Source organism: Centroberyx affinis, unplaced genomic scaffold (genome assembly GCF_046629955.1).
Source record: "Centroberyx affinis isolate AG114_WGS23_722 - 3 ecotype Tasmania unplaced genomic scaffold, CSIRO-AGI_Caff_v1 ptg001758l_1, whole genome shotgun sequence".
In the NCBI taxonomy this organism is placed as follows: Eukaryota; Metazoa; Chordata; class Actinopteri; order Beryciformes; family Berycidae; genus Centroberyx; species Centroberyx affinis.
Window position 1 is genome coordinate 73,282 of NW_027280158.1, and position 15,143 is coordinate 88,424.

Sequence of the window (15,143 nt, forward strand, 5' to 3'; positions counted from 1 at the left end):
TATTAAAACCACATGGCATTGAAATGCCCTAGATATTTAGTTTTCTTTAAGAAAACTAAATGATTGATTTGTTCTGACTTGACTTTGTGTTCTACATTTAGACTTGAGACTTGACTTGAGATTTGTGCCTCAAGACTTGAGACTGACTTGGGACTCGAGCAAAGTTAAGCAGTATGTCGCTGCTTAGAGACCTAACATTTTGTCCAGATTTTGCTTGGTCACTCTTGTATCATTGAACAAAGACAGATCTGAGCCACAGTCAGGGAGGTAAAAGGTAAAAGAGCCAGTGATGCATTACAGTCTGAACTCCAACTAATGACACTGATATAATTAGGAAATGCTTGACTTGGGGATGGTTGTGTTAATGAGGAATGCAGCTCAATCTTTTTATTGTCTGTTGGCCATCTGGAAGGGATCCCAATCCTCCTCCAAATAATAGGACTGGAAACACTCGTAGTTACTGTTCAATGGTGTTGGGATCATAGACTCACTCAGTGAAGCTTTGAATTATTACAGGTTCCTCCTGTGAGAAAGGAGTTTTCCTTGGAATGATAATACTAACAGAAAGGGATATACAATTAGATTTAAAGCAATCTGCAATGTGTTCATGTAAATAAATGTCTGTTTTGCTATTCTCTATTACTGATTGATATAGCACAAAAAGTGATTCAACCTGCTGTATATCCAGTTCATGAAAGCTTTTACATTTGCTGTTCTAAGCACCCGGTCTCTTGTAGGTCTTTCCTGGGAAAAATCTTCTGCCGCACAGGAAGTGATGCATTTTATGTTTCCAGTTTGTTTTCCAGTCATAACCAAGATCTCCGTTTGTGTGTTTTACCCAACAGGTATCCGGTTGAGTTTCTCTCGTCAGAAACCTGCATGTGTGAAGCCACAGCAGCCAGCAATGGAGCCCTGGCCTGCGGTGGCCTGGGTCCTACTGCTGACCACCATCTCTGATCTGCTGAAAACCGCCCAGACAAGGGACTTCACCGAACAAGACATCATCTACCTCCATCCCTCGAGTGAGTGTAAAATCTGACTTTCAAACAGCATAGCTTTATTGTCTTCCAAATGGAGGTAGACTGAGGTAACAGAGGTTACCTTAGTAGTTAGAGGAGGCATCTGTATTTGTTTGTTCTTCATTATTATTACTAAGTGAAGTTCTTCAAAATAAAGACTTGTCAATCAAGCATTAGACTAATTTGACTAAATTCGAAACAAACTAAATTCATGAGATCCTAACCTTACAATTAATACTTAAAAGTTTATTGGTATAGGCCTTAATCACAGTCTCAAATAAATGAGGCAGTAAATGATGATAATAAATAATGATAATACATAAACAATAAATGCTAATAAATACTACTAATACTACTAGTTGTACTACTAATAATAATCATATAAATCCTTATAGTAATAATAATACACTTTATTTGTATAACAGTTATCTAAAAGCAGAGTTTACAGGGTGGCTTACAGGAAGGAATAAAAACAAGAATAGTAAAATACATAATGGGGAGATAAAAATAGGAATCAGTCAAAAAAAATTGGTTAAAAGAAGAATAAATAAATATGTAAGATGGAATGAGATTTAAAAGAAAACAAAACATAAGAAACAACACAAGATTAAAAAAAACAATTTCATAAAAACTCGTCTATAAAAGTAAGAAATGACTTAACAGGCAGTCTAAATTCCTCAAAATCACATTAAGTCTTAAGAATTTGCAACTAAAGCAGCAACAGCGACAACAACAATGGTAATAATCATTAAAAATGAATTCTAGATAGCTCGTCTTTGAGTGTAAAACAAAAGACGCTCTTGAAGGGAGTCACCTTACTGTGTCTGGAGAGAAATGAGTGACCATGAGCAAGAGAACAAGACACCTCTTTAGTCTGTGAACATGATAGGATAATCGCTCCTGTCACGTGACTGGACTTCAAACCAGTCACTGTGTGTGGAGCTCGCCGAATTGAATCTCATCAGTGCCATCAATTTTTTGCTTGTGCACATATTCCTGTCTTACCTTACTGTTAGGGATGGCACGGTTTTCTAACTGTAAGCATTTTGGTATCACTGTCTAAACAGCCTCAGTTCGCATGAGACCCGGCCTGTCAAAACTTCTCACGAGTGAATTCAACCTCTACCAGGGTTTCATACGCAAGCAGGAAACCCTGTTATATCTCTATTTCACACAAAAGGGGAGGAAAAAGCAAAGGAAATGGATGACAAATCAGAATCGAGCAAAGGGGCTTCCGTAGCCTGTCGGCAGAAACGCTAACACAACGCTAACAGCTTCTGTAAAGGCTTCCTCTGTGTAATATGATGTCAGCACAAACTTGAGGCATGACAGAGTCTAAAACTGACATCTCCGTTTTAATAACAAACTCAACTGGACTGTTCTTCTCCCCGTCGGAAAGTTTAACACAAAACAAAAATGGCGCTAGTGGTGCCATAGTCTCCTCGTGCCATGTTGTCGCTGACTGACATTCTGTAGCCAATGAAATGGTGAGTCTACAAAGAAGCCCCTTACTCTTTGATTCTGAGGCGCTCACACCGAAACCTGATGTTTCCCGTTGATGTTTTAGATAGCTGGAACATTTTCTGCTAGCAAACTCCATTGTAGCTGTGCTGGACATCATCCACATTTGGCCAGTTATCCAGAGGAATAAGGGACTGTTCGTTATTTATGGGGGAGGCACGTCAAATTTCTTAAGCACTGGGGAGGGACTTATGTTTTTTATTTTGGCTTTAAGGGAGGGACATACAACTTTAAATGGTTGTACTTAGGTGGTACAGCTTCGACTACAACTGACACTGACATAGTTAAGTGGTGTATATACTAAGGGTTATATACTAAAATATTCAATGTAAAATGCAGTGTGCTCCGGTAGTGTACTGGTTAAGACACAGACCTCATAACCACAATGTCTGTGGTTTGAATCCAGCTGTGGACATTTGTTGTATGTCGCCCCCCATCTCTCTCTCTCCCTTTATTTTTCCTGTCTTTGAACGTTGAACGCTCACATTTAGACCATATTTCACCGGTGTAATATCCCGGTGAAATATGGTCTAGATGTGAACTTCTTCAAATAGTCGGTGAAAAAACGTTCACTTTTAAACACCGGTGACCATAGTCAATTTTTAAACGGAAAAATGCTCACCGGGGAGGTTCATGCATTTTCCCCCAGTCACTCAGGGAGGCTCAAGGAAAAATATAAAAAGCTCCGGGGAGGGTCAAGATAAAAAAAACAACAACAAAGTCACACCCCAGCCCCCCCCTCTCATAAATAACGAACAGCCCCTAAGAAAAATACACCACCAAAGAACAAAATGGGCCCAGAAATGCAGGGAAACATTGCCGATAGCTGTTAGATTAAGTGTTTTAGGGTGGATTTTCTGTAATCTCGCGGCCTGGTGTCAGTGTATGCGGTGTCTGATCCCTGGGAAGCTGTAAACCAAGGTTCCCCCAGACTCTCAGCCTCGTGTAAGAGCCGTCATTAGTCAGCCAGCGTTATTACAGAGCAGCACTAACGGGCCCATGGAGAGGTCACTCTATCTCTGTCATCTATCTCTCTTTCTCACACCCTCTCACTCACGTATTAAGCAATTATATCGCTTACACCACACAACATTACTAGACTGCCCAGTTCAAAAATGGAACTGACAGCTATGGGCTATGAAGATAGCTGTGGCTGGAGTACCCACTGATCCCTTCACTGCCAGCCAGCCAGACAAAGCCACAGCTGGTGCAGCAACTGTCTGCATCCCCTCCCCTCCAACACACACACACACACACGCATACACACACATACACTCTCTCCGAGCCTGGGTCTTTGAAGTATGGTGTGCCGTCATGTGAATCCATGCATAGCCCAGCCATTACAGTTAACCTCACCCATGTTCGTTTGCCTTCTGGTCTCTAACCCCTTTTGTCTTGTTCACACATCGGCCCAAGCCTGAGGCCTTTACAGAGTAGAACGATCCCCTACAACACTGGAGACAGCCTGAACTGTTCTCAAGCTTTGATTTGAGGACTGATTGAGACATTGAAGCACTAGGCCGTTGGCCTGTAGAGTTGCTGTGGCCAGCAAAGTGGTAACGTAATAATCACCAAAAGGCTAATTGATTGTTGTCCCACGGCTGTCCCTGGGACTCAGACAAAATGTTCTGACAAGCGACCAACACTAATTGGACCTCAGCGTCAATTAGATCATTTTCCAGAGGAATGGCAGATTTCCATGTTTTTTTTTTCTTCTCTCACCCTATTTGGTGCTCTAGTCAACTCGGCAGTCACCATCACAATTCCTGTTAAGTGCCAAATGCCTGTCAGTGCTGGTAAATTGTTACTTTGCACTTCAAAGGTTTGGTTGCTTCTTTATTGTTTCTGTTTGTGTAGTTCGCTGTTTCTTAGACCATGGGTCAGGACAGGAGCCAGACTGGGCCACCAATTCTGGTGGGTCCTTAACAGGGTTCAGGCTAAATTTCTCATTTGGGTCTTTGGCTAGACTAGTTTTAGAGTGTGTGATGTAGACAGAACCTCTACTTTATCCCTTAGTTGGGGATAAGAGTAGGTTGGTTAACTCCTGCCTCTGAGAGGGGACATGCTGCTGTTGTTAGATGAAAACCTACTAACTAAACTACTACTAGATTTTCGTGACCATAAGACCTTTGAAATCCAATCAAAACATCTTGTTTAACTAAAAATTCTTGTTCCCTAATCTGTAAACAAGACTACGTTTCTAATTCCTGCAAAGCTGTTTTTTTAAGATGCAAGGTTTTCATTTGACAGCTGTGATATGGTTGGTAAACCCCCCAGATTAAGTGACTTGAATCAACACAACTCTCTCCAGGAAGCAGACATGTTAGAGGTCAAAGTCAGCCTTCAAAAACAAGCCCCCATATAGCCAGGAAGAAAATCACTTAAGATCCCTCATCAAACAAAGGCAGAATTCTTGGGATCAGGTTTGGCTTTCTGGAATAGTCCGGGAGATATCCATGGCAGCTCAAGGCCACCCTTCTGGTCCCACTGGGGATTTGCGATTTGTATGCGTGTGTGTGCTGATTAGTGTGCACTTGTGTGTGTGCAGCATGCATGTGTGCGTCTACATGTTTGGCTATCTGTGTATGCATTAGGGCTCAACCAATATGGGTTTGTGAAGTCACTGATATTTTGTGCCGATATTAAATATCAAAGAAAATAAAATTCAGGACGGAGTCTCCATCATATTGGAAATGGACGACCCTGACTGCTTGATATCTGATATTTCATTAAAGGCCAATATAACCCTAACCCTATGTGTGTATGTACACCAGAGACATACATTGGTAAGTTGCATATTAAGCATGCCCATACATGTCTGGTCACCCTTGTGGCCATGTGGGCTGGTGCTGGCTTACATTTTGTGTCTTTTGTATAGACTGTAGTGTTTGTGTAACTTTCAGTGTTTGTATGGAGGGGCCAACAGTGAGCCACTAGCCAGAAATCCTGGGAGGTAAAGGGAGGGGTCATGGTCTGGCCAAGGAGAGATCATGCTGATTGGCAGGCTTTGTTTTGCTGAATGAAGTTTGCTTGACCTGCAGACCTGCAGCTGTCACAGGGTAGAGGCGGTGTGGAGGAGGGGGCCAATCAGATTAATGTAATGGTGCGAAATTGGAAAGGCTAACAGCGTCGCCGTTTGATCCCAACAGATGGTCACCATGGACATTATCCATCCTCTCAAGGGACCCTGCATTGAGAAAGCCAGGGTGTAACTGTTGCATGCTCACAGTTTGTAGCAGCATTAGCAGTGTTGTAAACCGTAGCCTAGACATGAATCACTATCAAAAGAAGTGATGTGCTACACCTGTAGAAAGACTGTTTTATACATAGGTTGTCATGGCTAATTATTAAATACGGTGGCCTGTAACTGACATAAATAATAATGTCACATTTTCAAAACGCTAGCTAATTAGAACAGAGATCCAGCAGAAACGTCTATTGAAGAGGTAGTATATCACCATGCAATATACTGTAATACTGTTTAGTCATCAAAGTGACTTTTGAAAGCCAGAAATCTCAACACCTGGTTAAGAAATTGTTGAGTCATTAGCTGCATTTACATGGAGCCTTTTACTCGACTAATAATCAGAATAATAGCCCAATCATAATAAATCAGCCCATTCCAAATTAAACTTCATTCTGTTTAAGAGGGGTGGTATAAACCTTCTTCTAATCTTTTAATATCTATGCTCTTTCTGCGCATACTCGCCCATTTCAGGCAAGTGACATCAGTGACGTTTACTAGTTTCTGGGAGAATCTGAATCACGACGGGTACCAAACAAAACTGGGCCACATTCAGAATGCGATACCACTTGCACTATACAGGACCTGATATGCCACCATTACTGTTTGACTCTGAGGAGTTTGACTGTGAGCGTCGAAACGTCAGTCCCTAGACAAGACTTTCACCTGCACCTTTGAACCATCTCAAGCTCATACATGCTAATGCTCGAAGCCAAACACATTTTTTGAGGAACTGCTCCCAGTATTCTATCTACATGTTTAATGCTAAGTTTTGTTCATTGCATGTGATTCATTTGTCTTTCCCCAGCCACTCCATTCCCCGGTGGATTCAAGTGCTTCACGTGTGAAGATGCAAGAGACAACTTTGAGTGCAATCGCTGGGCACCAGACCTGTACTGCCCACGAGGTAAGACTATCCTGGCAAGATAAATCCATCTAGAGATTGCTGACAATTATGGGGTTAAGTCTAGAGTTTTCTTTCATCTATTTCTGTGAAGTAATGCCATTGGCTTACGTGCATTTTCTGTTACCTACTCATGTTTAATAATGTCAATACATGCATTCTCTGTTCTTCCTCACCTCCCAAAAGCTTGTCTCTGTATTTGGATTTGGCATTCTTGCTTCCAGGAAGGTTGTAAATTATTGCACTGTTTGTTCTTCAGAGGCCTCTGTACCTGTGCATTACTGAACATATTTCACTAGCTGTGGACATGTTTAGGTCATAAATAGTTGCCCTGTTAAAATGAACTAGCCCTCCTTGACCGTTGCTGGACAGATTTACAGTACTCTCTTAATGACTAAGTATTTCTACGCCTAGCCCATAAAATGCACATTCTTTGTTTGAAAAACTCTGTCTTAGATTGAGATACAGAGCTTGACCAAAACCCTGTGGAATGCATTTCATAATACGGTGCGATCTGCATTGCCCTCAGGTTTCAGTGGTTTGCAGCATGACAAAAGTGACATTCAAGGCATGGACATGGAGCTTTTTTGATATTATATAGCAAAGAACAACTCAATCCAACTCAAATCCCACTGGAGAGCAAGTTGAAAAGCACCTTTTATGGGACTTTGCAAAATAATATCATTCTCTCTCACTCTCATAAAGGTAGTATTACAGCCGCTGTGGTTATTTGTGACAATGTTTGTGACTGACTTTTCATTCGTTCTTCAGAGGCCAGATATTGCTACACACGCCACAAGATGAATGTGGAGGGAAACAGTGTCTCAGTGACAAAACGCTGTGTGGCCCTGGAGGACTGTCTTTCCACAGGATGCACCGAAATGGATCATGAAGGAAACAAGGTGAGAATTATCTTTACTGGCCAAGAATATTACATGTGTGAGGGAGTTGGCTTGGTGTATTTTTACACCCATAGTTACATTGGGAAACACAAGACCTCATACATTACTAGAGCTGTAATGATTAATCAAGTAATCGATTAGTTGTCAACTATTAAATTAATCGCCAACTATTTTGATAATCGATTAATCAGTTTGAGTAATTTTTTAAAGAAAAATAAGTCAAAATTCTCTGATTCCAGCTTCTTAAATGTGAATATTTTCTGGTTTCTTTACTCCTCTATGACTGTAAACTGAATATCTTTGGGTTGTGGACAAAACTGACATTTTATAGACCAAACAACTAATCGATTAATCAAGAAAATAATCGACAGATTAATCGACAATGAAAATAATCGTTAGTTGCAGCCCTATACATTACACAAAATTCATAGCTGGACAGGATCTCACATAAAGTGCAAGTAGGAGAAGTGGTCAGGTACTAGTACAGTGGTTAAGGATGTAGTTCACAGCATACAAATCAACATAGAGACAAACACACTGTTATCAGTGTAGTACTGCAGTCCAATGAGAGTGTCAATAGCAACCTCACCTAATGTTACGAATGTTACAGTGAAATGGGTCAGAGGTATAGGTCCAGTACATGCATAAAGCTTTAGTATAGGCTTACAGGTAGCATACCATGGGATAGTATAACATAACAAAAAGTCAGTTTGGCCATTGTAACGTGTTAGTAGACTGGTTGGAGGTCAAACTACTTAGTTGTGGCCCGAGTTTCCCTAAAGGTGATCATGTTCCCAAATACTCTGGAGAGAAAAGAATGTCTTTATTCCACAGGCTTATATACTGTAGAACAGAGGTGATCTTGGTGCTAAGTTACAGTGTTTCCCTTATATTCACTCAACAGCTGCCAGAGAGGAGCTGTCAGAATTTGAATCTGCCACTGCTGCTAAAATAAATAAGAAAATAAAATTCAAGGAGCATTACACAATCTATGACCTCAATAGGACTAGTAGGAATTGCGGCACAGCAGACCTTACCAGCACACCTCTATTGTAGCTGTACTGACCAAATGATGGATAGAGTACAGTACACTAAAGCAGTGGAAGAAAGTATGTTATAGGTTGAGGATCCTTCCCAGTCCCAGTCAGCACCACTTAACTGGGTTGTGTAGTTAATCCGGAGATCATCCAAAGTGCTCAGTGTAGATAAGACGTAGACTGGAGTTTAATAGGCCTCTCCCTGGGCACTGTCACTCTAATCCCTGCTGAAAGATGTGTGTTTCTTCTCTACATCTGTAGTCTGTCTTACAGAGACAGGGAGGAAATTGGAGGTGAAGAACATAGAATAGGGGAGCTTAGGGAATTTAATGCCTGCTGCAAATGTTTGTGTTGACAAAAAAATCTTAGAATCGCCTTTATTTGCCAAGTAGGACTAATTGCACTAATTGCACAAAGACAAGATCCATAGTTGGAGAGGACCTCACATACAGCCCAGCAGATAGGAAAAATTTGGATAGCATCATGACATACAGTATATGACCTCTTCACAAGATGTTTCTGTTGGATCTGTGCTTTAATTAGCTACCCCCCTCTCTATTGTGAAAATGTGACTTTATTATTTGTGTGAATTACAGACTGCTGTAGTTCAAGGGGATGGGAGAGGTTTGAGAGTTGGGGAGCTGTAGCAGATTTTAGAAATAATCTCATTGGTTAAATTAAACCTCAATGGGAAGAGGCAAAAAACACAGTTTTTCTGGCTTTCTAACGTTTGTACTGAAGCCCAGTCAAAAAGGCAATGCTAAGTGAAGAAGTAGCCTAGCACTCTTGCTACTAAGCAAAACAAATTGAAATCTGGCCATACTAGGTTAGCTAGCCTAGCTAAATTCAAACCATACTAGCTATCTACATTTGCTATATTAACTACCCTGCTGACCTTCCGAGATCATGAATATCATGGTCTATCATGGTCAATATCTTGAATGAATGAAAAGAAGAAACATTGCCATTTATATTTTTTATTTATATTTTGAGTTCTTTCTTGGCTTTTCCAGTTTGCCAGTTAGCTAACTTGCACTCTGAAAAACTGACAGCAATGAATCAATTCAACACCAGCTCATTTGATTCACTCCCACCCCCTGCTCCAACATGATGAACGAAGGCTGAACGATACAGCAAGTCGAGCTACTAACTCTTACACTAGCAACTGAACTGCTGAATCAACTGACCGGACACTGTACTGTTTCTTGCATTCAGTCTGATACAGCAACTGAACGGTTAATTCAGTTAAGATGTCAATTCAGCAACTGAGCTACTGACCCATACACTAGAAACTGAACTGTTGGACGAACTGAATGAATTGTACAGCTGCTCTTCCGCCTTGAAGTATTTTGTTGTTTGGGTGTCCTGTAAAGACAACAATGAATGAATGAACAAGGAAGTGTGAGAATCTGTGAGTTTGTTGCATCTTAGGTTGATTAAGCCCATTTTAGAGAGTAGCCAGCCAGCACTGAAGTCATTGGTAGGCCGCTAACTGTCTTTGTCCTGAATGCTTATGTGTTTTGTGACTTGCTTAGGCAGTCCAACAGACCACTGAACCATTCACTAAAGTATTGTTCAAATGAAGGACTGATTCATGAATTGACCCATCACTAGTGTTGTAAAAGGTGCAATTCCTATTGGTCTGATAGAGGTTATAGATTACTAAATACACCTTTAACTGTTTTTAATGCTTACTCTTTTTGTCAAGGTGTGCACGGCCTGCTGCGAGGGGAACATCTGTAACCTTCCGCTGCCGCGGAATGAAACAGGCGCCATCTTCGCCACCACCTCCCCTCTCAGTGGCACTGGACAATTTTCAAAAAGCTACGCACTGACTTTCTGCCTTCTCATGCTCACCTTTCTCATCTCAAGTGGTGTTTGAAAAGTGGAGAGACAATCGAAGTTAGATATTGGACGTGGGAACCAAGGAACCTGTAAATCAGTGGACCTGCTCGACTCTTCCTGGCTGGATTCCACACTGGCATAATGGAATTTGGCCTGTTTCTCTAAAGGGATTCAAGAACTGTGACAACCCTTCAACTTTAAGTAGGTTATCAAGAGAATGAGCACTAAGCACTGCACAGTGGTACTCACTTTGAAAACACTGGCATTATCACTGTTGATCTTGAAGGATAAAACACCATAACAATGACTGTATAATGTTACATCACTCTGCTCAGTCCCTCTAGGCTGACTGAGCTGTAAACATAGAAATTTGTCTCGCCAAGTTGGGACTTGTCAGTCTGTGGGCTTCAGCATTTTAGAGTGGCAAAGAAAGAAGTGAAGAACATTGCCCTAGCCAGTGTAGGGATTTGTGTCTGGTTTAAATGTTTAGGATTTGATGTTACATTTGCGAGTCAATATTCCATGTTCTATGTTGTTGAACACATATGTAAATATACATAGTATTTATTTTTATATCAAAAGTGGACTAGAAAAGTGGACATTTGTGAAATGTTACCTGTAGTTTACAGCATGGATCTGAAGTGTGAAACTCAAGAAGAGAAGATTTCAAGAAGAGGTGTTTTTCATGAAGAGAGTTTATTGGTTGGTATGGCAACAAGACACCTGTGAGAACCAATACCCAGGTGTAATTTGAGAAATCATTTAAAATATCAATAACATAATTAACAAATACATCTAATTCTTTTTCGTTTATCTTGATGTGTAGAATTATCCTTGGCATTTATGTCAGTCCAGTTAAACTAATTAGAGGGATCTGACCAGAGATGCCAAGCCAGTACTTTGAGAAACTTGATACATAAAGGCATATCTGTTTTCCAGTTTGAACATACAACTGTTTTGTTTCTTTCCTTTTCTGACTGATGTGGAAAGTATGTCTGTCACCGTGGAAACAGAAGCTTGGCATGGATCTTGACTCTTTGTATGAGGTGGTGGAGTGGAACACAGTGTTTGGGATTTATTTCTTTGAAAAACGAAAATAGTTCAAAGGAAAGTACAGAGATATTTTTTTATTATTTTCCAGGGATGCAAAATAGACTCGACTTTCCATAGCACAGCAATATCTTTAGTCTGTTGTGTTGGAATTTATTTTTATGGAATGAAAACATGAGGGCTTCCTACAGCACACTAAATTTAGTGAGAGGCACCAAAAGTTAAACCTGTGGATGCGCATAAATAGTTACTGACATACACACCATACAATCCTTTTCTTCTCACCATTTAAAGGAAAAATACACCCCAATTTGCATTTCTGGGTCCATTTCCTTGTTTGGTCGTGTATTTTTCTCATTCCCAAGGATAACTGGCCAAACATAGACAAGGTGACATCACACTGACGTATTTCCAGCTATACAATGGACTTGGCAGAAAACTTTTCAGCGTTCGAAAACATCGGTAAACGTCAAGTTTTGGTGTCAGTCCCTCAAAATCAAAGAGCGAGGGCTTCTTTGTAGAGCCGCCATTTTGCACCCTTCAACATTCAGAGAAATCCATCGTAGAAGAAGCCAAGAGAGACCAATTTCTCCACCCACAGTAGCCTCAATAGACCAGAATGCAATGCAGCTATAAGACATGGTGCGTTTTGCTAGCTAGCTATATTTATATGCCCATACGCCCACCTTTGACTGAAAACAACAAGTTCATGCCCCTTCTCTGGGGTTTATTGAAAGGCATTCTGGGAAACGTAGGAACTCACTAACTGAATTAGAAGTAGAGTTGAACATTGCAGATTCAACATATTTAACAGCATAAGAGTATCCAAGGGGGGATATTTTTCCCTTTAAACCTTTTTTTTCCGCTGCTGTGCCTCGGTTCTCTGGTGTTTGCATTGTCTATGACACGTTTTTTCATCCATCACTCGGTGTTTGGCAGCGGGGGCCGGGGAGAAAGTGCAGCGTTTGCAATTACAGTGTTATTGTTCTCAAGGCTTTAGGATTTACTTAGGCCGGTGGCCCGAGACACAGAGGAGACCGGTCACTTCCCTTCTCCCGCTCTCTGTCTCCGTCTGCGTCTCTCTCTCTCTCTCTCTCTCGTCCTTGTCTCACTCTTTTTTCACCAGGACTCCAGCCAAAGGCCAGGAGGAAAACAGTTCATCAGTATGATTTACAGAGACAAATTGCTTTACCTTTGTGCAGTTTGCTCCGTCAACAGTTGTAAATGATTTTTGTTAGAATAGTTCAAGGGCTAGAAAGTGTTGTAATTTTTTTGAAACAGGCAATATTTGGTTTTGATATGACAACTCGAGGCTTTTGTTTTGTAACCTAAGAGCCAAACTGTTTTTTCACATGTTGCCTTCACTGATTCTAGCAAACTTTTATACAATGTGAAATAAGCGCTTGTGCATGAACGTACCTTCAGTGAAAACCAGACAGTTGCATGCCAGTTTTGTGCCAACTTGTGTTAACGTGGATTTGTTTTGATATGTGCCACTTCCATGTAAATATTTGTATATATAGATGTGAAATACTTTGGTCCTATTAAAAATGAAGACATATCCGTTTATGAATAAACCTTTTTTCATCGGCGAGTGAGATCTACTAAAACTATTCACAGTCTGAAAAAGCATACCAGCTATTTATGTCACTATTTCACTATTATCTTTCTGTTTTTCAGTCAGTGCCAATTTTCCCCTGAATGTGGAGTTTCCATGCAGCAGACTAAGCATGGCGCCAATAAATCTGCCATGTTATTCCACTAGTTGACCTCTGAGTATTCATAAATATTAAAGTGGACAATGTTTACAACAGAGTTACTCATCTGAATTATGTTTACCTATTTCATCAGTAGAGGCAGCCATATTTCTAGATGAGACTTTCCTGGAGAACAATGTTGCTGATCTCCCCTGTCTTATTCTGAAGGGGGGGAATGAAAACAAATGAGCCTTTACTATAGACTGCAGTTAAGGTCCTACAGAAGAAGATCAGGGCCATATGTGAAAAATTTATTTGAGTTCTGAGTTTAAAGTCAGAAGTTTAAAGTGAGAATTCTGACTTTTCCCTCAGAATTCTGACTTTAATCTCTGAATTCTGACTTTATTCTCAGAATTCTGACTTTAAAATCTCAGAACTCAAATAATTTTTTCATGTGGCCCTAATCCTCTTCCGTAAGGTCCCACTCTTTTAGAAGAATAGTTGATATGCTGATCCACATGGCAAGAGCCCTGCTGCAGCTGAAGCCAGTAGACACAGTCAAAATTTACATATGCCCAAAAAAAAAATCTGATTTTCTGATCATATACGGCACAGATCTGATCACTGATCATTGCTGCTCAAACACAGATTTCTGTATCCATGAATGAACATAAAATTCAGACTTGGAAACACACTTAGCACACACCGTGAACACTAACAGTTAACAGGATAAGGTGTACACACGCCTCAGTATCCTGGCTAATAATAGTCGATCACAGCTGTGGAAATATCTGACCAGAGATTGATCCTATGTGAGGATGTCCCACTGCTGATTTTGCATTGACAGTCAGAGAAATACATTGTGGTTTAGTGTTAAAAGATGGGTGGAATATAACAAGAGCTGTTGCAATCTGGCCAGATCCCAAAAAAGCAAAAGCAAATTACTGTGTGCTGGTGATCAAAGGCAGCGTGAGTCAAAGGATCATTTGCATAAGAGACCACTTTCTTTCTCAAAAACAATCAGAATGAGCCCTGAGGATTAATTGTTAGACATCAAGGGTGACTAAACATTAATAACTCACTTACTTTTAGATTTAAGCTGCCGATAGTTGAGATTTTGTGCTGATATGCAATATTTTTCATGCTTAGAATACTCTATCTAGTATTTCCTCCAAATATTTTTGTTAGGCCTCTGACACTAAAACTCTCCATTGGAACCCAGACTAATGAAATCTTTTAAGGTTAACAACTCTTTCAGGCAGGGTGACCCCACATCTATTCAATGGTAGGGAAACTCTGGGATACATCACTGTCTTCAATTGGAGAATTAACTCACAAAACAGAATTGAACAATTAAATGAATAAATAAAGTTTTCTGTAGCTGTGGTCAGAGGTGGACGGCATGACTGGCCCATATCTGATATTTAATAAAAGCCCAATATCACTCTGATCTAACCTAGTCCATATTGTATAACGGTGAGACTGTGGTAGGGTGGTAGGATGACAAGACTCTCATCACATGTGGAGATCTAATTAAGTACTGATTATTCACACTAAACCTGTACCAGTCATAACTGAGTCACAAGATAAAAGTGTTTGCCAAGTGTTTAAAAATCCACAGGACTGGCCTGCTGCCTCCAGTGCAGATACAAGCTATTTCAGCAGGCTTCAGTCTGGATGAAAAAACATATGATCCATCCATGCTGCGTTTAAAACAATGTGATGTGAACAGCCTCGCCAAATCATCAGATGTGGTAAGAAGATCTGATTTTGCAACTTATTTCTGCAGCCTATAAGGCACAGATAATCTAGTAGTAGTAAAGGTAAGTCACTTGTATGAAATGGGTTAAATTTAAAGCTACTACCAGTGGAATTAAAAAAACTGGCGACCCCCCTGAGTCATTAGCAGTAGTATTTTCAGCCG

The 15,143-nt window shown here is 40.4% G+C and overlaps 1 protein-coding gene across 1 annotated transcript; it reads left to right on the forward strand.

Moving 5' to 3' along the window:
- The first annotated feature begins 894 nt into the window (after positions 1-894).
- lypd6 (LY6/PLAUR domain containing 6) lies at positions 895-13,074 on the forward strand. Its single transcript, XM_071529028.1, has 4 exons — positions 895-1,022; positions 6,593-6,691; positions 7,460-7,590; positions 10,336-13,074. The coding sequence occupies exons 1-4, from the start codon at positions 905-907 to the stop codon at positions 10,507-10,509; spliced, it is 522 nt and encodes a 173-aa protein (XP_071385129.1). The 5' UTR covers positions 895-904; the 3' UTR covers positions 10,510-13,074.
- The last annotated feature ends 2,069 nt before the right edge of the window (positions 13,075-15,143 follow it).

What these genes read in the sequence shown, in the direction of transcription:
- lypd6 (XM_071529028.1), top strand. Translation starts at nt 905, where the DNA reads ATGGAGCCCTGGCCTGCGGTGGCCTGGGTCCTACTGCTGACCACCATC. An exon ending in CATCTACCTCCATCCCTCGA is followed by an intron (nt 1,023 to 6,592) that starts GTGAGTGTAAAA and finishes GTCTTTCCCCAG; the next exon opens with CCACTCCATTCCCCGGTGGA. An exon ending in AGACCTGTACTGCCCACGAG is followed by an intron (nt 6,692 to 7,459) that starts GTAAGACTATCC and finishes TTCGTTCTTCAG; the next exon opens with AGGCCAGATATTGCTACACA.